The sequence below is a fragment of the Notamacropus eugenii genome, chromosome 5 (genome assembly GCF_028372415.1).
Source record: "Notamacropus eugenii isolate mMacEug1 chromosome 5, mMacEug1.pri_v2, whole genome shotgun sequence".
NCBI lineage: Eukaryota > Metazoa > Chordata > Mammalia > Diprotodontia > Macropodidae > Notamacropus > Notamacropus eugenii.
Window position 1 is genome coordinate 457,698,360 of NC_092876.1, and position 23,646 is coordinate 457,722,005.

The following is a 23,646-nucleotide window of genomic DNA, read 5'->3' on the forward strand; positions in this document are numbered from 1 at the left end:
TAGGAAATTGCCACCAAGAGTAGGGACGTTGCAGGGGTACAATATCTCCCCAACTTCATGTCAGTTCCATTCAGGATTAGATTGTCCACTTGCATTCAGTCAGACTTATAGTCTGCCAGGTGTCAGTGGGGAAATTGAGTCAGGAGAAACCCACCTCAGCCCATGCTGAACAGCCGCTCTCCCACCCTTCCCTTGAGATCACCTGTGCAGTTCATACCAGCATCTCATCAGCTTACTGGCATCATGGATTGAAGGCTCAGACCGCCTTTCTTGCTACCCATACCTGGAGTTAGACTCAGAAGAACAGTCACTTAATAGTCCCATAGCATCTAAAAATGGCAAGTTCCAATAACCAGGTTTCAAATATGATTATAGTTTCACTTTGGCTAAGGAACATCTTTTGAGGCAGGTCTTAAGTGGCTTACTTGCCTTTGTGTACATGTTCTAGCTCCTGATTAAATGGCAATCATAAAATCTAATTTACCATCAAAACCTTGACTTTTCCATCAATGCCAAATTTTACCCGAGGTTACCTTCCTCTAGGAAATTTAGACTGAAATTCTTTTCTCCAAACTAAAGATGTCATTGATTTATTCTCAGTAATTAATTCAGTCTGTTGTTTTAATACTAATTGCTTTTGCCTCGCTTTGTAACAAAAGATACTGATTCTAAAGCAGAATGCTACCAGGAACAAGACTGGGTGCTATTCATGGATGGAATGAGCGTTAAAGTAGGTGAAATTATAAAGTGATCACAGCAGAGGAGAGGGTCCGTAAATGACAGTGGAAAGGCAAGGAGTATTGCTGACATACAGCCAACACAGGGCAGGAGATTGGGGTGGGGAGAGAAGGAGGGGGCTTGAAGAGATAATGTACCTTATGAAAAGGGTCAACTTAGCACAAGAAAATGAGGGGGAAAGTTTAATGATAGAACAGGTTTCCAGGGAATCCAATAAAATGGAAGAATTGAGGAAGAGGATGAATTATGATGTCATATATAGCAGGGGAAAGAGCCAACCCTGAATCACAGGGTTTTAAAGGAACAGCATGTGGCATTTGGCCAGTCATCTTAAAAAAGTACCAGTTGAAAAAGTTCCCCATTCTTTAGAACCCTTTGGTGACAGGCATTTTATTTTTCCTGAAAGAGCTGGAGGTAGAGGTAGCAGCCAGCAGATTTGAGCTTGGGGTCTAGTTTACTACACACCTGCTGACAAAATCCTTAGGATATGGACTCTCACTTAGCACCAGTTCTATAACTCTATACCAAAATAAGAGGAAATGAGGCAGTACCTAGAAGAAACCTGTATATGGAAAATGCACTCAACTCCTAGTTGAGTCTAAAGGTTCTGGTGAGGGCCCAGATATTCTGGGCAGTAGGAAGCCTAGTAGCTGTGTTGTACATACTAGTAAGACCAATAAAACCTGCTTGGTAGTGAATGGGCAGGTACCTAAATAAGATGGAGAAACCCAAATGAAGGTGAACTTTCTAGAAGAATAATTGGACTGTGCCTGTGATTTCATTTGTATAGTGAAAAAGCTCCCTCTGCCAGTGTAGATCAGCACCTCCTTTTAGAGAGTCTTAGAAGAGTTACCTAAGTTACCAAGTAATTAAGTGACTAGCTTAAAGTCATTGCCAGTAGAGATCAGATTCAGAACTTGAACCTAGTTCCTCTTGACTTGTATCCACTATATGCACACTACCTCTGAGGAGTACTGGAAGACAGTAATCAAAATTTACATTAGTTTAGACTTTACCTCCTTGAGAAACGAGAAGCTTCTACTAGTCTTGTGTATACGTGGAATGCTTTTATAGAGGTAAAAGTCCTTCTGTTTTTATTTTGACATTGACATATAGTGTATATTAGATGCAAATATTGATCTTTGTCAGATCTTTTATATCATTGGAAATTTCAGATCCTTAGTTTCATCTAATATATAAAGATAAGTCAAATAGGATGGTGCTTTTTTTCTCTGTGTGGAATCTATAGGGTAATCTAAGGGTAATAGAGTCTCTTACTGTTTCATATTCCTACCTAAAAGACTGAAGTTGGAAAATTGATGTAGAGTATGCATATTTGGGATAGATAAAAGGTTAGCTTGATATTTTGACTGTTAACCTATTTTGTGTTCTCACATATGCCATTCATCAGGGTTTGACTACATAAAGTTTAAGACTTATTAGAATTTTAACTTGACAGGGAAATGTCCTTAATTTTAGCCAGTATATCTGTTATGTCTCAAGTGCAAAAGAGCCTAATACCCATAGTTGTAGCAGTAAAGCATTGAGTTATTCAGCTTCATCTTTGCCCTTGACTGCAGGCTTAAAATGAGTGGCCTAGATTAGGGGTATGCTTTGCCTGAAAGAGCATATTTTCTTTTATTTTTTTTTAATTTATTTTTAGTTTTCAACATTCATTTCCACAAGATTTTGAGTTCCAAATTTTCTCCCCATCTCTCCCCTCCCCCACCCTGAAACACCATGCATTCTGATTATCCCTTCCCGTAATCTGCCCTCCCTTCTGTCACACCCCTTCCTTCCCTTATCCCCATCTTCTCTTTCCTTGTAGGGCAAGATAGATTTCTATACTCCATTATCTGTATTTCTTATTTCCCAGTTGCATGCAAAAACAATTCTCAACATTCATTCCTTAAACTTCAAGTTCCAACTTTTCTCCCTTCCTCCCTCCCCACCCATCCCCACTGAGAAGGCAAGCAGTTCAATATATGCTACATATGTGTCGTTTTGCTAAAGACGTCCATAATAGTCATGTTGTGAAGACTAAGTATATTTCCCTCCATCCTATCCTGCCCCCCATTTATTCTTTTCTCTCCTTTGACCTTGTTCCTCCCCAAAAGTGTTTATTTCTGATTACTCCCTCCTCCAATTTGCCATCCCTTCGATCATCCCCCCCACCCCACTTGTCCCCTTCTCCCCTACTTTCCTGTAGAGTAAAATAAATTGTCACACCAAATTGGGTGTGCATATTATTCCTCTTTAAACCAAATGTGATGAGAGTAAACTTCACTTTTTCCCTCTCACCTCACTACTTTTCCCCTCCATTGAAAAAACTTTTTCTTGCCTCTTTTATGACAGATAATTTGCCCCATTCTATTTCTCCCTTTCTCCTCCCAATATATTCTTCTCTCACATTAATTTTATTTATTTTAGATATCATCCCTTCCTATTCAACTCACCCTGTGCCCTCCATCTATATACATATATGTATGTATGTGTGTGTGTGTGTGTGTAATCCCTCCAACTCCCCAAATACTGAGAAAAGTCTCAAGAGTTACAAATATTATCCTTCCATGTAGGAATGTAAACAGTTCAACTTTAGTAAGTCCCTTACGATTTCTCTTTCTTGTTTACCTTTTCATACTTCTCTTGATTCTTCTGTTTGAAAGTCAAGTTTTCTATTCAGCTCTGGTCTTTTCATCAAGAATTCTTGAAAGTCCTCTATTTCATTGAATGACCATTTTTTCCCCTTAAGTATTATACTCAGTTTTGCTGGGTGGGTGATTCTTGGTTTTAATCTTAGTTCCTTTGACTTCTGGAATATCATATTCCAAACCCTTTGATCCCTTAATGTAGAAGCTGCTAGATCTTGTGTTATCCTGAAGATATTTCCACAATACTCAAATTGTTTCTTTCTGGCTGCTTGCAATATTATCTCCTTGACCTGAGAACTCAGGAATTTGGCTGCAATATTGCTAGGAGTTTTTCTATTTGGATCTCTTTCAGGAGGTGATCAGTGGATTCTTTCAACATTTATTTTACCCTCTGGTTCTAAAATATCAGGGCAGTTTTCCTTGATAATTTCATGAAAGATGATGTCTAGGCTCTTTTTTTGATCATGGCTTTCAGGTATTCCCATAATTTTTATTGTCTCTCCTGGATCTATTTTCCAGGTCAGTTGTTTTTCCAGTGAGATATTTCACACTGTCTTCTATTTTTTCATTCTTTTGGTTTTGTTTTATAATTTCTTGGTTTCTCATAAAGTCATTAGTTTCCATCTGCTCCATTCTAATTTTTAAAGAACTCTTTTCTTCAGTGAGCTTTGGAAGCTCCTTTTCCATGTGGCTAATTCTGCTTTTGAAAGCATTCTTCTCCTCATTGGCTTTTTGGACCTCTTTTGCCATTTGGGTTAGTCTATTTTTAAAGGTGTGAGTTTCTTCAGCATTTTGTGGTCTCCTTTAGCAAGCTGTTGACTTGCTTTTCATGATTTCTTGCATCACTCTGATGTCTCTTCCCAATTTTTCCTCCACCTCTCTTACTTGATTTTCAAGATTCTTTTTGAGCTCTTCCAAGGCCTGAGACCATTTCATATTTATTTTGGAGGTTTTTGTATGCAGAAGCCTTGACTTGTATGTCTTCCTCTGATGGTAAACATTGTTCTTTCTCATCTGAAGGAATGGAAGAAAATACCTATTCATCAACCTTCTATAGTCTTATTTTTTGTCCCTTTTGGGGACATTTTCCCAGCCAGTTACTTGACTTTTGTCAAGAGGAGGGTATACTCTGGAGACCTGTAAGTTCTCAGTTCCTCCATGGTGGCACCATCAAGGAAAAGGAGTTTATTCCTCTCCTGGCCTGCACTCTGATATGGGAGCTACTAAAGCTTTTCTGCCCAGGATCTGCAAGTAGAATTCTCTTTCCAGAGCCTCTACCAGCTCCACCACACCAGCACTCTTCCTCACCCCAGGGCCACCACTCAGGGCTGAGACGCAGATCACCTGCTCAATTCCCCCAGGGTCTTTAGGCAGAGTGCTCCAAAAATGGATGCTGCTGCTGTCACCTCCAGGGCCTGGGGCCAGGGATAGGAGAGGACTCTGCTCCCTTCTCACCCAGGTGAAACAGCTTTCTTACTGACCTTTGAAGCTGTCTTTGGTGTTTGTGGGTTGAGGGATCTGGGAACCACAGCTGCTGCCACCAGGAATTCTGCCCCCCAGGCCTGCTCTGGACCTGTTCGTGCTGGTGCTATGGAACCAAGCTCTGGGCCAGGGCAGTAGAGCTTTCCTATCAGCCTTCCAGGCTGCCTTGGGCTGGAAATCTCTTTCATTTTGTCATTTTGTGGCTTCTGCTGCTCTGGAATTTGTTTAGAGTCATTTTTTACAAGTATTTTATGGGCTCTGGGAAAAGAACTAGAGTAGGTGAGTCTTTCTACTCTCTCATCTTGGCTCTGCCCCCTCTGTCCCTGCCAGGACTGAACCTACGATATCACTTCTGACTACCAGAGACCTTGTCTTTATAAGTACTATGCACTAGTCAAATATACTAATTGTCCCTTCTTAGTATGAACAGATTAAAAAACAGAGGAATACATTAATGTCTCTGAATGGGAGAATGCCACTTGACCTTGATATTTCCTTGTCTTGCTTCCCAGATTCTTAGACAAAGGACTGAGCAACCAAAATGCTAGAATCCATCTACAGAGAACCTTACTCCTTCCTGACCTGCAACTTTCAGAATTATCACTTTCTATCAACGTACTTCAGGCATACCTGTAGAAATGCTAGCAATAAGGCCAAAAGAGAGAGTTTGAGGGAACAAACATAAGAATGAGGAAGCAAAATTATTGCTTTTTGCAATTAATTGATATATGATTTGCTTAGCGATTCCTAGAAAGTCATCTAAAAACAATTTAAATGATAAGTAAAATAACAGAACATAAAATAAACCCCCAAAATCAACATCCTTTGCGTATCTTACCAACAAAACTCAACAAGAAACAGCAGTAAAAAAAATTTCATTCAGAATAACTACAGAACGTATAACATCTGGGAACCCATCTCCTAAGACAGACATGGGAATTATATGAATTATATGAATACAATTATAAAACATTTTTTCAGAAACAAAAGAATATTTAAATAATTGAAGAAATATTAATGACTCATGGTTGAATTGTGCCAATATTATAAAAATGACAAAACTTTCATTTTTAAGTGCTGTAACAATTAACAGAGGTTACTTCATAAAACTGGGAAAGAAAATAGAAGTCATTAAGGAACAAAAGGTCAAAAATATCAAGGGAAATAATTCTTAAAGGGGGGGAGAGGAAAGGGATCTAGGTATCAGATCTCGAACCATCATCAGTTAAAATCATCAATGTGTTACTCCCTCTCTCTGGAGCCAGAATGACCTGAGTTCAAACCGAGCCTGAGACACTTAGTAGCACTCTGACCCTGGGTAAGTCACTTCACCCCAATTCCTCCCCCCCCCCCCCCCCCCCGAAAAAAAACTCTTAAAAAAAGTCAAACGGCTATTAAGTGACAAAGCTGGGATTCAAACCTAGGTTTGTTGTTGTTGTTTTAAGTAAAATATTTAGCCAAAGGAATTAAGTCATTCATCAGTAAATGGAGGCAGCAACCTCAGCACATATCCTCCAGCATTTATGTTCTCACCCTTGAGTGATAACTGTGAGAGAGAAAAAAATCTCCTGTGAGATGCATACTCTGGAGTTGGAAGAGCATGAAATAGTTGGTGCAGAAATTCTTAAAAATCTAGTGTGCTTTCCACCATACCAAACTACTCCTCCTTATCTTAATTTTAACTCATTGTGATGCCAAGCATGGGATTCTGTACATGGTAGGTTTATTCAGCAAATGAGTAAATCAGTTATTTTTATGTTCATGTAGCAATAGAAGGTACTGAAATAATTGTCTTGTTATTTTAATGTAAAGTTAGAAAATAATTTCCTATTACTTTAACCTCAAGTTGTTTGAAACTAATAGTATTATTTGTTGCCTTGGAAAAAGTCCATGCTTTTACATATGTGATCTTGTTGGTATGGGCCTTGCGGTGGGGAGGGGTGGGGGGTGGGGGGAATGCCCTCTGTAATAATGATCAGTAGCATTAGAAAGTGTACAGATCCCTTTTTGGAAGAGGGAAAATGTGTGGCTCATTTGATGTTAATATTCAAGTGATCACTGAGCACTTTATAGATATATTCATCTGTCAAAAAATTTTCTATTATCTTAGCGTGAAAGATTTGTTGGAAGATAGTCCCTCAAATTAATGCTCTATTATTAAGGTTGGGCTTGAGTTTTGGGTTTTATTTTAACTAAATTCAAGGATCTGAAAGTTTCTTTTCCTTTCAGTTAATTTTCTGGCCCTGAAGAGATATCTGTGATAGAAAACTATTTACTAGAGCATGCCGGTTCCCTTCTCATATTTTCACCAGTGATAGCCTTGGTGCATGTATAAATGATTTTCATGAAGAAGAAATTTAAGATGAGAAAGTAAACACTTAATTTGGTATTAATGACCTCCCATTTGCCCAGGGGGCTGTTATTGTCATTTATAATTTTTCCTTTGTTTTGGTGTCTTCAGTTTCCTCAGATAAGTGTCACTTGGCCCTCAGGTATTTAAAGATCAGCTTACCTTTAGCATGGATTTTCTCATTGTGTATGTCTTCTGATCCATCCCCTCTTCCCCAACTTTTTCTTGAATGCCGATTTATCCAACTATTAATTATAATTTTGAATGTGAATGTGATGAATTCACCCATAAAAACAAATGGATTAAAAACCAGAATCCAATAATCTGTTGTTTGTAAGAAACACATTTTCAAATCAGAGATACATAAAGAATAAAAATACTTGGTAAGACACCAAGAAATAATAGAAAACCAAGTCATACAAACAATAAAAGAATTTTATTAAAGAGAATGATAATGAGACAGTATACCAAAATCTATGTGAATCAGCAAAAGCAGTAATCAAAGGAGAAATTCTTATCTTTAAATGCATACATCTGTAAAATAGAGAAAGAACAGATTAATGTGTTGGGTGTGCCATGAAAAACCCTAGAAAAAGGACAAATTGAAAATCCCCAGTCAAACACCAGGTTGGGGATCCTAAAAGTTAAAGATGAGATTAATAAAATTGAATGTGAGAAAATTAATAAATAAATAAAACTAGGAGTTGGTTTTAAGAAGAAAAAAAAACACAATAAAATAGATAAACCAGTTGGTTAATAGGATTTTTAAAGTGAGAGAAGAAAATCAAATCACTAGTGTCAAAATGAAAAGGGTGGAAAGGTAGAAGACAGAATTCCCAGTAATAACAGAAGTGAAACAAGGGTGCCCATTATCACCCGTATTAGTTAATATTGTGTTTGAAATGCTAGCTATAACAATAAGAGAAGAGAAAAAAAGGAATCAGAATGGGTGGTGAAGTAAAGATTATGTCTTTACAGCCGATATACTTGGAAAATTCTAGAGATTAAACTGAAAAGCTAGTTGAAACAGTTACTGATTTTTGCAGAGTAGCAAGATATAAAATAAACTCACATAAATCATTAACATTTCTATACATCACCTACAAAACTCTGCAAGAAAAGATAGTAAAAGATACCTCATTTAAAATAGCCATAGTCAGCATAAAATATCTGGGAATATACCTGCCAAGACAAACCCAGGAACTACATGAACACAATTCTGTTTTTGTATGAAGAAAGTCAGATTTAAATAACTGAAGAAATATTCATTGTTCATGGGTGGGCAGAGCCAATAGAATAAAAATAATAATTCTGTCTTAACTAATCTACTTCTTTAATGCCATCCTAATTAAATAATTAAAAATTTTTATTGACCTAGAAAAAATAATAAAATTCATTTGGAGGAAGAAAACGTCAAGAGTATCAAGAGAATTAATGAAAAAATGTAAAGGAAGAAGTTTTAGCAATACCAGATCTTAAACTATGTTATAAGGCAGTAATTATCAAAACTATTTGGTAGAAAGGTGGATCAGTGAACAGAGCAAACATATAATATGCAGTAGTAAATAATTACAATACCTTTGTGTTTGACAGATAGGAAGATTTAAGCTTTTGGGATAAGAATTCACTACTTGGTAAAAATTATTAGGAAAATTTTTATAAGAATATGAGTCATTCCCCAATTGATAAGTGCTCCAAGGATACGAACAGGCAGTTTTTGATGAAGAAACAACTTTGAGATAATCATCTCACACCTATCAGGCTGGCCAAAGTGATAGAAGAGAGAAATGATAAATGGGAGAGGGATGTGGAAAAATTGGGACACTAATGCACTGCTGATGGAACTGTGAACTGACCCATCCATTCTGGAGAGCAGTCTGAAATTGTGCCCAAAGAAATGAAAGAGAGAGAAAGCATACACATACACTCTCACCCCCAACAATACTGCTATTGGGTCAGGGAAAAAGGAAAAGAACCTATGTGTTCTAAGATATTTATAGCATCTCTAGTTGTGGTGACAAAAAACTGGAAATTAAGGGAATGTCCATCAGTTAGGGGACAGCTAAATAAATTAAGGCATATGATTGTGATGGAATACTGCCGTGCTGTAAGATGATGATCAAGTTGGTTTTAGAAAAACATGGAAAGACGTACATGAAATAATGAAGAGAGAAATGAGCAGAACCAGGAGCAGAACCAGGAGAACGTTGTATACAGTCAACAGCAGTATTGTTTGAAGAAAAACTGCAAGCAGTTAAGCATTCTGTGCATGATAAATATTCAAACCAACTACAAAGGACCTAGGAAGGAAGATGCTGTATACCTCCAGAGAAAGAACTGATAAATAGATAAATAAAACTATTCATAGATGCATAGGATGGGGTGTGTGTGTGTGTGTGTGTGTGTGTGTGTGTGTGTGTGTGTGTACATATATCTGTGTCAAGTGGTGGCCTTCTCTGCTGTGGGGGAGAGAGGGGGGTGGAGACAGTTTGGAACTTGAAATGTAACTAAATAAATTAATATGCTATAAATTGAATTTTTTTCAAAAAGTAAAAAGCCATTTTATGTTCATTCTTAATGGTTTTTATGTAAATTTATGTAAGTTCACCAAATTCAGAGATTGTGGAGTATAATCATGTGTGTTCTGTGTCACATTGACATTAAAAAGCAGAATGAATTTTCAAAATAGGTTTGGTTTTTGTTTTTCATTGTTTTCCAGTTTCATCTTAATTCATTGTTTTTAATATTATGCTTATAATTTGAGTAGAAATGGAAGTTTTTCAAAGTGTTATTTATTGAACTTATGCCAGATATAAGACTGTAGAATTGGGACCTCAGGTCAAAGTTTTACATAAATTTGTTTTAGCTTCATTATAGGACTAGTTCTTCATAGTAGCATTTCTGCTTTCCAGAAATATTTTAAATATTTGCATGAATTACAAGATTACTGTTTAATCTGATGTATCTGCTTATAGAGCAGCACACGCTTTCTTGTAGTTTCTCTGACTTGGTGCTCATTCCTCTTGCAAAGAACATTGAAGCTTGATAACAATGACAACACACTCATACACAGGGCCCGCTGTGGGCCGAGCGCTTTGCTGAGCGCTTTATGAATGTTGTCATCTTTGATCCTCACAACAGCCTTGGGGAGGAGTCTCTCTGTTGGCTGCATTTTTCTGATGAGGAAAGGACTGAATGACGTGCCCCAGCTCACAGAATTAGTGAAGTGTCAGAGGCTGGATTTGAATTCAGGTCTTGACTTCAGACTCAGTGCTTTATCCGTAGCTCCACCTAGCTACTGTAAGCTTTGCTCATTTTTCCACTGGTTTTTGTATATAAAATTTCAGCATTGACATCGTTACTAATTCCATTGTCTACCAGTTGACTTGTCCCTTGTTGTAACCAGGTTTTCTTTGTAAAAGGTGACTTTGTTTAATTTGAGAGGTTTTTTTTCCTTAGAAGTCCACTTTACCTTCACGTGTTGTTTTCCAGTGGCTATAACAAAGGCCTTTTATTTGCCTCAACAGGAAGAAGGCAGTATCAAAGAGATTGCAATCACACATCATGTAAAGGAAGGACATGAAAAAGCAGATCCCTCCCAGTTTGAACTTCTAAAAGTACTAGGACAAGGATCGTTTGGAAAGGTATTTTATCCTTACGTTTGTTAATGAAAATTAAGTTACACATACCGTACATGGGATTTAGAAAACATTTTGTTTAAAAGAGAAGCAATATATACCTATGTCAATGACCTTTTAATGTGCCAGTACATGTAGTTATCAATAAGAGAAAACCACTGTCATCCACGAGTACATTGGAGTGTCTTTGAGGACCTAAGAATGGTGTCCTGCCTTACATTTTACCTTCAGAAAACATAATCTCTAGACTTTCTCTTAAAAAAGAAAATGAACAACCAGTATGCCATCTTGGTACAAATAAATCAATTTAAGAGCTAGAAGAAACTTCCATTTCTTCTGGTCCAGCTTCTTTATTTCATGCAGAATTGTAGATATAATATATCTTACATTACTTGATTTTTCCAGGTCAGGACATCTAAGGCAATGTATCAGTTTGCACAAAGCAGAACCATCTCCCCATGAAGAAGTCTAGAGACGCTGGTTAACAGATCTTCTTGAATTGAGTGCTCATTTGCTTTGTCACTTAAAGTTTATTTTATCCTACAAAATGGGCTTAATATGTATTTCAGGAAAGATGACATCCAAGACCCTAGGAGATAATGGTTTTTTATGTCTAGATTCAAATTTGAATACTTTATTACAAATGCAGAAACCCTTTGTCATCCATCCCACCTAAGCAGTCTAGGCTAAAAAATATTTTATAAGAAAACAACTATGCAAGGCTTAGACTAGTTGCACAATACTAATAACAACAACCCTGGAAGGTAAGTGCTATGAATATCACCATTTTACAGATGGGGAAACTGAGGCAGACCACAGTTAAGTGAATTGCTTGGGGTCACACAGCTAGTAAGTGACTGAAGTGTATTTGAACTCATTTTCTCCACCTCAGGGTCAGTGATCTATCCACTGCACCACCTCGCTTCCTGGCAAGGAGAGACAGAACATTATACTACTTTAAAAAGTTAAGCTGGAGCAGCTGGGTGGCCTAGTGGATAGAGCACCAGCCCTGGAGTCAGGAGGACCTGAGTTCAAATCCAGCCTCAGACACATCTAAAAGAGGAGAGAGAGATTTAGAATGGGGTAGAGCATTTCCTATTTATAGGCCAGAGCAAAACTAATAAAGAAGCCTCAGGAGAAGAAAGCTATCAGAAAAATACCCTAGTTTTCTCTATTTCCTATTTACAAAGATTTGTTAAATATCATCCATTCTGATCAGTCTCTTTAGATGATCCTCCTGTCTGGATAATCTAGAGATGAAATCCCTGTGTCTTAGCTGGCTGATTCCTGCACATTGACTGAAAAGGAACTGGGGAACTGAGGAATGTTTCTAAGAGTCTTGTTGTAGGTTGTGCCATTCCACCTGTTCAATACTGTAGCCCCACTGCCTATGGCAGGTTGTTTAAAGCTTTATTCTTAAATAGCTTATTTGCGCACTTTGTTTTAACAGCCCCTCCCTGTTGACCTTTGAGAGGTAATAAAAGTCATTCCTGTTTTTCAAGGACTAGTGATACATTAGCCCTTTACCTTTCCTTTTCTACCTTTCTGGTTGCCTGACAAGAAGAAAGCTAAAAATTCACTTTTCAATCCTGGATACAGTTTGATAAAAGAATGAAACATCAGGCATTCCCCACAAAATGTTGCCTTAAGCTTGTTATTTCATGATAACATCAATATATTATTTAAAATTTGCTATAAATTCTACCAATTGCTTATTTGTAACATTATTCCTACGAAATTAACTCCCCATAACAACTTTTCTGCTAACATTAGGAAGGTTTTCCCTGTGATGACAAATCCCCATCAGGGCTTTGGATTATCTGGGATATCCTGTTGCCATGAATCATGTAGAATAATTGGTTAAGTGCCACACAGTATTTTGAAAACAGCTAAAATATTAATAAATATATGCACCATGTCCAGAGCATTCTTTTTTCTCTTGTATTAAATAGACACTTGTTGCTTTATGCACATTTGACTCCCTACCCATGCTTTCTGGCTATGGGGCCCCAGGCCTCAGGTAAGAGAGAGAGCTCAGGAGCAGGCATCAGGTAGGACAGAGAGGGGAAGGTCTGCAGAGTGGTCCACTTATGTTAAGCCAGAACTGGCTGTTTATTTTATTTGTTAGAACAGTAAGATGATAGGTTAATCCTAATTAAATATTTGAAAACTGCTTAAATATAAAAGCGATTTTTAATGACAGAAACATTCTGTTGTCCTATAGTAAGAAATTATAAATGGAAACTGTACATAGTAATCCATTTGTACAGGGATTTCTTTATCGGAAGCCTCTTTATTATACCTTTAATCAAATTAAGGTTTTACTCTGTAATTGTTAAATTTGAAAAGACATAATTCTATCCATAATTTATCTTGATCCACCTAATAACAAATCACAGTATATCCTGATTAGGTTATATTATATTTTGAATTACTGTATTGAAGAACAATGTTTTGTAATGCTTATTTTAAACATTTTCCTGGATTTTTTTTTTATATCAAATAGGTATTTCTAGTAAAAAAAATCTCAGGATCCGATGCTAGACAGCTTTATGCAATGAAAGTATTGAAAAAGGCCACTTTGAAAGGTAAGTATTGGTACTTTTGAAAAGCCTAAATTTTATTAGCATGGATTCCTACTTAATAACCTTAAAAAAAATTTGATACCAGCTTTTTGTAATTTGCTTTGATTTTCCTTCTTAAGTACAGTTTTCTTTTCATGTAGCTTTCCTAGAAGTCTTTAATCAAGATGATCTGTAGGCGTATGAAAAGTCAGAATACAGGTACTTGACTCTAGAAGTTCTAGATACTCAGAAGTTGGGCTCTTACCCCCTGGATGTAGACTTGGCAGCCTACAAGAGTACGTCTTTGGGTTTGATTTATTATACTCTACTTTCTTTAAATTTCCTTATGTACCCAGGGACTCTCTCAGTAAGGTATAGTTTTTATAATCTGGGCAAAAATAGTCTATATACACGTGTGTGTGTGTGTTTTCCATAGATTTCATTTTGGGGGGGGTTTTGCTAAAGCCTATAATGATGATTCCGTTGAAAATTTGGAAAGCAGTGGCATATAATGAAAAAAGAACTGCAGTGAAAGCCAGGAAACCTGGCCCCCGTCACAGGTCCGCTAGGACCTTGAACAAGTCCCTTCACCTCAGCCTCAGTTTCCTCATCTTTATCTTTAGCTCTAGCCCTAAAAATATAATTCTGTGAGAACTATTATCATTAAGCTTGATCTTTGGAGTTCTGAAGTAATTGTTAGAACATGGTTCTGGTTGCTGTTTTAATGACAGTTATCTCCAACATACTGCCATGTGGCTTTTAGCGTTGTTCCTAGAATCGTAACTGCAGCGCTTCATTGTACTTTTTGTTGTCTTTAAGGCACTCTGACCATAATCCTTAAGGAGTATTTCTTAAGAGTTGTGTGCCCAAGCTTTGTAAAGAAGGTGATTTTTGCTGTAGTTCATGGGTTGGATTAGAGGGGGAAAGCTGGTGCACGGACTTGTTGAAACAGTCCAGGTATTAGGTAGATGCAGGGTGAGCTTCTAGTTACGGGAGTGCCAGCAAGCCCAACTGGACAGCACTACAAGGAAGGAAAGTAGAATTTGGCAGTGAAAGGAACAGTGCATATGTGGTAGTTGATTCCATGAGAGTCACGTGATAAATCTGTATCAGCTTTTTCTTCGACACAAAGTTGAGCTAATTTTAAAGTCAGTTCACCCCCGTCTCTCAGATGTAGGCATTCAGTCGGCAGAGTTTTCTCTTCAACAGACGATAATAATTTGTATGTACTTTGTACTGTATCAGCTCCTTTTGAACATATCCTTCTAGAGAGTAGGAATGCAACTTGGGGGTGGTTAGGACCTTGGGCTCCTCTGTGACCCTTTCTTGTACCTCTCAAACCTCATGGATTTTTGCCTTGTCTTAAAACAGTTTTTAATTTGGAGGAAGAAATCATCTTATATTTTAAAAGAATCTTCTTTCTTAATGAGAAAATTATTAGGATTATTCCTTGAGAGGTGATAGAGATTTGGAAAAGTGTTGTCTACCCCCTTTTTTTTTTAAACTTGACAGATCTTAAATGGAATTCATATTTCATATCTCTTTCATAAAAATAATGGGAAAGGGTCATTATCGAATGAGGAATTGGGGACAGAGATTGGCAGGGATCAGTAAGGCTTCATGAGAAGAGATGACATTTGATTTGAGTTATAAAGGCTGAGTAAGAATTCATTAGGCTGTGGAGAATTACACAGGGAATGGTCTAAGTGTGGGTAGGGAGGCATCACAGTGGTAATAGAGAAGAGGGGATAGAATCCAGAGATGTTGTGGAAATGGAATTTACAGGGCATGATACCTGATTAGATCTGAAAGCTATGGGGAGAAGAAAGAGGCAGATAGGAAGCAGCGGGATGAGTGGTAGGTACCAGAACCAGAGATGGTGATGTCAGAAAGAAGAATAAGTTTTAGGACCAAACTAAATTCATTTTTGTATTTGTTGAGTTTTAGTTGCCGATGGAAGATCCAAGTGGGGATGTCCTAAAGACAGTTAGAAGTATGGATCTGGAACATAGATGAGAGCTCAGTGAAAGAGACAGGAATGGTAAGAGGAAAACAGGGAGACATACTCAGAAACCAACAGAGGAGGAGAAAGTATCCAGGAAGAAAATGTGTCCAAAGATCATGCAGAATGAGAACTTTTAAAAGACCTTTGGACTACAATAGAGGGGGAGAAAAGCCTCCCTCAGAGGGGTTAAGGAGAAAAGGTAGAAACATCTAGTATAGACCATGACCACTTCAAGCCTTCCCAACTCTCAAGTCTACACTCAGTCTACTACACTTTGACTATTAGCTTTAGATATAATATACTTTGACTAAAACATTGCTTTTCAAAGTGTGTTGTGTTGCTCTTTTTGATCTATAGGCTGGTCTCTTGTATTAATGTTTGTAATTTGGTGGTTTCTTTAGTTTGATTTGTGGAATAAATTATATTTCTCTTTGAAGTTTCATCAAAAGTTGCACCATTTTTCTCATTAATTTTAGTAATAATTAAAGATTTGTGATAATCTTTTGTCCTGGGTGGCATGTATTCCTAAAAAGTTTAAAAATCATTGTTATAAACTGTTTTTGAACCATAGAGACCCTAAAAGGATGCCATAAAGCTAAAACTATTTTCTTATTCCAGGCAAGGTTTAGATTTAATAACTTACTACTACATAGGAAAAATGCGTTCAAAAGAATGTGGTGACTTTGCCAGCATAGATCAGTATAACAAATTCCATTTTAGGGTTTGTAGTTTACCAGAGCAAAAGAGACCTCTGATTCTATTCTGAACCAATATACTAATTAAAATTCTTGAGCATAGGGTGATTTATATTTGCTCCTAGTACTTTTACATAAGCAAAAGAAACTGGGTCAAAGAATTTTTATACAATCTTACATCAGAAGAAATAAAGGAAGACTTCAGTGAATGAGACTCTGCTAATTTTCAACTCAGTATAAACAAGGTCTCAGTGTGACATATAAGGAAATGTGGAAAATAAGACTATTTAAGACAACAGTAGAATCCTGAAAAAGTAGAAATATCTAAACAAACCCCTTCCCCCTTCTCTGTCAGTGAAGAAACTGAGGCACAGAGGATTAAATAACTTTCTTGTTGTTTTATACTTAATTGGGAGCAAAGGCAAGACCTGTCTCCTGACAACTGAAATGATGTTTAAAAGTTAAGGAAAAAGCTACCTGTTGCTTTGTGTAGAGTAGATCAAAAGAGTTTTTAAAAAGTCTTGCTCTGAAAATGTTGCACTGTTCTAAATACAAAGTAATAAAGGCCGAGATGTACGTTTCGTAGGTTGCATTGGATAAGAGATGGAGCTGACATGTGAGAGAATGATAGCTCGATAAATGAAAGAGGAGAACCTCAGGTAATAAAGCTAATGGAAAGATGGTCATAGGAAACATAGATAGGACATACGGTCATAGGAAAGATACAGAACCTCGGTTTGAATGCCATGAGATTTTGAAGTGAATAGCAGTGCTGCCTAAAGAAAGAGAAGAATTGGGCCTCTTTCCCTGTGTGCCCATTACTATGAGGAGCGATATATCATTGTCCTAAACAAGAGGATTGGATTCATTTCTGTCTGTATTTTTGTTCCCCAATCACCTCAGTAAAACCAGGTTACTAACACATGCTTGTGAAACAGAGTGGGAGCCAGAAAGCTTTACTCTAAGGGGATAATTTAGAGGAAGTGGAAAGAGCAGTTTTCCACCGTCATGGTGTAGTAAACAGAGCGCCAGTCCTGAAGTCAGGAAGACGCATCTTCCTGAGTTCAAACCTGGTCTCAGGACTTCCTAGTTGGAGAGTCTGGGCAAGTCACTGAACACTCTTTGCCTCAGTTTCCCCATCTGTAAGATGAGATAGAGGAAGAGTGGCAAACCACTCATCTTTTCCAGTAAACCCCCAAACGGGGATCACAAAGAGTTGGACACAACTGAAACACAACTAAACTTCTAACAAGCCCACCCCTTTCCACCACAAAACAGTAGTCCTGTTGTTCAAATTTTTTAAATTTGTGAATTGCATGACTTTTTCTAGTCATCAGGACTCAAAACTTGGTAGTTCAGCCCTCTTGTCCTATAAAAGACAGAGTAAAAGAATATTTCAGGCTGTTCTTCTTCATTCCTTATATCCCAAGTATATAAGACCTTCATTTAGCCTCTCTTAAGTTTCATCTTATTAGATCTGACCAGCTTGCATAGCCTTTTATACAAAAGCTTTTTGATTCCCAACTGTTATTCACTGTGTTAACAATCTCTCCCAGAGATGCTTTTTATCAATTTTAAAGCCAGTTTTTAATATGCTTATCTTTAAAAAAGAAGGGGAAAAGCATTTCCAAGCCATATGTAAAGCTTCCAATGAATTTTTGAATATATTTAATTTAGATGTATTTTGTTACTCTCTAGTAATTCAGAAGGCAACAGGTTATTTATATTTATGCATACTTATATACACACAAGCCTGGCTTTTCAGAAAAGTTATTAAAGATTTCAAAGCTATTCTGATTCAGTTATACGGACCATGTCTTACAGTTCGAGATCGTGTTCGGACAAAAATGGAACGTGATATCCTGGTAGAAGTTAACCATCCATTTATCGTTAAGTTGCATTATGGTAAGTTATTAGGGGAGTAGGAGAGGCTATTATATATCAGTCTTAAAGATAGGCTGGATTTTTAAGTAGTTTCCTTTGCCTGTACTATAACTATAGTTGCTTAAGCTTAGACTGGTAGTTATTTTTATCCTTCCTGAAACTGAACTATTTTCTAGGTAATTCTCAAATGTTTTTGAGTTATAAATAGAAAATTATCTTTACAATTGCTTGGTGCAGCTAATCATGTGTAAAAATTAAATATATGCAAAAGTGTATTTGCCAGTGTATGTTTACTACACAGAGTGTGACAGAAATTAAAACACAGTACCTAACTGATAGGCAGTAAGATGCCTATATATGTTTACATTTTGAAGCTTCTACCATTTTTCCTACAGAAATACTTGTTTTAAAGTATTCTTTTAGTACAGCTTCCACCATTTGATCTCTTATTTATTACTTTCTCCCTCTGTATTTAGTTATGTTAAATTTAATATATTGTTTGCTGTTACCAACTCCAATTACCAGGTAGTATTTGTAATGAGAATGTAGAGAACGTTTAATGTAGAAAAGTCTGTTGTGTGTTTTTGTATTTGGTTTTGGTTTTTTTTGCCTTACACTGAGCTTGGTGGCTAAATTTATTTTGGATTAAAATTTAAATTCATCTTGACTGTTTCAGGTAATATTCTAAAGACACACTAATATTTTAATAATAGTTATAAAAGTTAAAAAATAGGAGTGCCAGAGATGAATGTTGAGACAGCAGCAACTTTGTCCCCAAAGCCCCAGACCATCTTGCTTCCTAATTATAAATAAACAATAATGGCTCTTGTGGTATGTGGCTAGATCCAGCCATGCTTCATTTTAGATATATAGGTGTTTTTCTTCATTTTGAGGGTAGAATTGCTTTTTTCCATAAGAGAAGAAAGTCATATTTTGTAAATTTGATATTTCACAAGTAATGTGTCAGAAAATTAGATACAAGAACTACAGTGAAGAAAAATTTAACAGAAGCTTTTATTGCTTCCTATTTAATACTGAATTTTTTATTTCCATATTGAAGATCAGGAAAAATTAGTGACTTGCACTGACCCCAATTTTAGTTTTTTGTAAGCTATAGATTAATTACCGTTTTATTTTTTTTCTTTTTCTTTATTATTTATTCCTTGTTATTCAAAAAGTTTTGAATAAATTGCCCAAATAAATACTTACAACTATAAACTATATTGGTTAATACTTACTGACATTGTCTCATTTAAATTAATATTTTCAGCTTTTCAAACAGAAGGGAAACTATATCTTATTTTGGATTTTCTCAGGGGAGGAGATTTGTTTACACGCTTATCCAAAGAAGTAAGTAATTTACTATATATTTTATTCCTCTACTATGCTATAAATCTATATGTGACGCAAGGTTTTCATTAAAGAATCAGTGACCCAGCATTATTTGTTTACTTTTTGGTTTTATTCTGAAAATAGGGATCTTATCTCTAGAAGGGTGAGTGGCTAAAGCCTTTCTGTCTGCTGACACTTCTTTCAGTTATGTCAAGTAAAAAATAATTGTAGGTGGGAAGATGTATCGAAAAGACATCCTTGAGTGGTACTACAGTTTCATTCATTCAGATGTGATTTTCTATTTAAGAAAGAGACTTTGTATGTAGTAGGAACTTAAGAATAGGTGTTGAATGAATGACAGGACAACAGTTAATTCATCACAGTTAAATTGTGTATGATATAAAAACCTTTACTGTGTTTCACATAGTACTAGATACATGAAAAGTATAAATATCTGATCGATTGAATTTATCTCCAAAGCTCAAAAACCAAGAGCATACGTTAATCCCTGGCGACATCCCTGGTACATAATGAAGTCTTGATAATTGATGGGATAAGGTGGAATGCGATTGTATTTGCAGAATGCTTTTTAGTACCAGAGCCACAGGATGGAAAACACTTGTTTGTGTTTTTAAGGCACAAGAACAAAATTAAAATGAGCACTAAACAAAATTTCATTTCTCTCCTTAGGTGATGTTCACAGAAGAAGACGTCAAATTCTACTTGGCTGAGCTTGCACTTGCTCTAGATCACTTACATAGTCTTGGAATAATCTATAGAGACCTAAAACCTGAGAAGTAAGGACAACTTCTATTAAATTCAGTAATTCTCTTTTATAACTATAGTCATGTATGTATGGTAATTAAAATATTATTAAAACAGGAACAATAATGTCAGTTGATAGACTGACATTAAGCTTAAAATTTTAATGTGTAATCAGCAGTAATAGCTGACATGACCACTTTTAGCTTTATATAAAATTTTGATATGTGTAACTCGTATTTTCACAAGTTTGTGGATTTAGGTCCTGATTTTGCAAATGAGAAAACTGAAACTAAGAGAGGTTAAGTCACTTAACAAGCTTTTATTGAATGAATTGATACATGCACCGTACTGGAGCCACAAAGAAAAGCTAAGAGAAATTAGGTGCATAGAAGTTGTATGAAGAGAAGGTAGGGAGGCAGCAGCGCCTTCAAGGGCTGGGAAAGGGCTCCCAAGGAGGAGAGCATTCCAGGTGGAATTCCAGCTGGTGCATGGAATGGGGACTACAAACAGGAGTGTCACTTTACCAGGGAGTGCCAGGAAGGACATGGAGTGTATGAAGACTTAAAGAGCAGGAAGTGGCTAGGTTACAAAGACCTTTCAATGCAAAAAGAAGGCTTTCTGTCTGATCCTCTTATGTCAGAGGTGTCAAACATACAGCCCAGAGACTGCATGCAGCGAGTGATCATTCGTTAGTGCAGTCTGCACCAGATTGAAATATATTGGGAAGTACTTAACAAAATGAATTAAAAATACATTAAACCATAGATATTATGTTTTGAAACCAAGTCAATATGCAGCCCACAGAGATCTTTATGTATGAAGTAGTGACCCCCATTTCTATTTGAGTTTGACACCACTGTCTGAGTAATAGGGAACCAGCGGTACTCATCGAGCAGGGTTGTAATATGGTCAGATCTGCACCACTGAAAAATCACCTTGGTAGCTGATTAGAGAATGACTTAGGAGGCAGCATTAAGGAAGATGATTAAGACCTAAACTGTGGTGATAGTTATATGAATAGAGAGAAAGGAAAATAGAAGAGAAATGTTGAAAAGGCAAAAACAACAAGATTTCTGCAACCAGTTGGAAATATGGGATGGTTGCGAATGATTAGTTGAAGGATGACCCTAAGGTTGTGAGCTTAAATGCGTGAGAAGGATGATCATACCCTCTACAGTAATATGAAGTTTAGAGGTCGGGAGAGTTTAAGGGAGAAAAGTTACAAGTATTTTTGGAAACACTGTGTTTGAGATACCTATACGACTACTAGTTCTAAATTGTAACTTAGAAAAGAAGAGAAAATCTGGGTCTATGGATCTGGAAACCGTTGAACTCATGGGTGCTGGTGAGATTACCGAGTGAGATAGCACAAGCTTTCAAATAGATATTAGGGATTTTTTTAAAGGTGTTTAGAAAAGTAAACATAAACCAGTAAAACTCACCTAGAAATGCTACACACAGGAGAAATGGAAAATGTGTAAGCAAGATCATCTAATCCAAACCTCTATGGGGAAATAGACAGCAGATCAACTGAAGAAGACGAGAATGTTTACCTTGCAACAGGAAAGACCCAGCTGACATTCAATAACACACATTTGTACTGGACCCACTCAGTAGTTCTGTGATCTCCTCCAGTTTCATTCAGCAGCACATTGTTTATTGTTTGTCCTTCGTACTTGAAGGGGACCGTGTCATCAGGAAGGTGATGCCATGAATGGGATTTAAGTGAGGGAGGACTATGCAGAATCACCAGCCTCCTCCAGGGCCATCTGGACCCAATGGCAAGATGTAGATCAGAACGACTACAGATGGCCCCAGACACAGTGGAAGACCTTGGCCTCTTTAAGCTAAGGTCTTTCCCAGGTCTGTTTGACTGAGGCAACACCCATTCAGTGATTAAGACTAGGTAATGAATAGGAATCAAGGAGGTAGGTAGTGGCAGTAAAAAAGAAGTGGGGTCTGCTTAATCATGACCTGGGGTATGGTGGGGAAAGGGAATGAAGGTTGAAGGATGATGTCAAGTGGAACTGGCTGGCCTCCTCTGTGAAACAGGGCAAGGAAGAGAGTATTGCCAGTACAAAGGGAAACAGCTTAGAATTGAGGTGTGGAAGTAACAGAGGTCACAGTGAGGATAAAAGGTAAGATCAGTCATCAAATTGTAAAGCTTATGATCACATAGAAGAGTTTTCTAGAGTTCATGAACAAAGAAGTGGAATGCTGGGTGCCAACAAAAAGCTCCAAGGACGTGACCCAAAGTGACTTAATCAAGACCCTACAGGCAACAAGAAACCGGGTTGGAAAGAAGGTCCTCTTACTCCACACACTGTGCTGTGTCTCCCATGCAGCTGTTCTGTTTGTTTGAAAGTCAAGTGAAGTCATCGAGCATTTATTAAGCATCGTTATATGCTAAGTGTCTTGCTAAGCTGTGGGGATACCAAGAAAGGTAAAAACAGTCCCTACTCTCAAAATGCCCAGAGTTTTACTGGGGAAGATGTCATGGAAACAACCATGTATAAACAAGATATCTACAGGATTAACTGGAGACAGTCTCAGGCAGAAGGCACTAGCATTAGTGCAGACCAAGAAAGTCTTCATGCAGAAAGAAGAATTTTATCTGGGACTTGAAGGAACGTGAGGAGCCAGGAGGTAGAGATGACAAAATAGATTCTCTCATCCCTGGAGAGATTTCCAGAGATGAAGGACAGCCAGTGAAAACGCATGGAGTCGGGTGATGGAGTATGGTATGTGAGAAACAGCACAGAGGCCAGTGTCACTGGATAGTAGAGAACTAAAGTGACTGTTCACTACATCTTGAGATATAAATTAAAACCAAAAAGTAATACTTTCAGTTTCAACAAGACAAAACGAACATAGAACAAAAGTTTCTTGAAGGCAATATTTGGTAGTAGAAAGATTACTGAATTGGCGATTTGAAAACCTGAGTTCTGTCTCTAATAAGACATTTGACTTTGGCCAAGGCATTTAACATGTCTAGATCATCAGTTTCCTCTTCATTAAAAATGAAAGATGTGATCTCTGAGTTCCCTTCCAGTGCTTATTTTCTGTAATGCCTTTTTAGAAGATACTGTTTCATCCATTTAGAGGTCATTGTGTTTTATGTATTTTTCATCCTCTGTGTGACATTTCTAGGTGAGTTTCACTTGTTTCTATTTACTTCCCAAAACGCCTCTGTAGTTTTGTTGTTTTTTTTTCTTTTTTATTATTTCCATAATATCTAATTGTGATGGCACAAAATTTGGTTTCTGGTAAAAATAAACAGGGTCCTTGAAACAACAGAAGAAAAACAAATTCAGGAAGAGAAGACCATTGAACAAAAGAAATACTTATATCTCCTTGAAGCATATGTGCAGACTACTGTGCTCACAGAACTATATAAACCCAGGTCTCATGTCATGGAGCTTATGGGAAGATTTGACAAGGTTCAAGAATCCTTTTGTTCTTGTGACTCTCTGTGACCCCATTTGGAGTTTTCTTGGCAAAGACACTGGAGTGATCGGCCACTTCCTACTCGTTTGTAAATG

The 23,646-nt window shown here is 37.0% G+C and overlaps 1 protein-coding gene across 6 annotated transcripts in view; it reads left to right on the forward strand.

Annotated features, from left to right (window-relative positions):
• RPS6KA3 (ribosomal protein S6 kinase A3) overlaps positions 1-23,646 on the forward strand; it is a 107,075-nt gene that overhangs the window by 35,746 nt on the left and 47,683 nt on the right. For all 6 annotated transcript variants that reach the window (XM_072615318.1, XM_072615313.1, XM_072615317.1 and 3 more), the window contains 5 exons: positions 10,749-10,865; positions 13,366-13,447; positions 17,948-18,028; positions 19,278-19,357; positions 20,030-20,136. In XM_072615318.1, the coding sequence (XP_072471419.1) occupies positions 10,749-10,865; positions 13,366-13,447; positions 17,948-18,028; positions 19,278-19,357; positions 20,030-20,136 (467 nt within the window). The remainder of the gene's footprint in view (positions 1-10,748; positions 10,866-13,365; positions 13,448-17,947; positions 18,029-19,277; positions 19,358-20,029; positions 20,137-23,646) is intronic.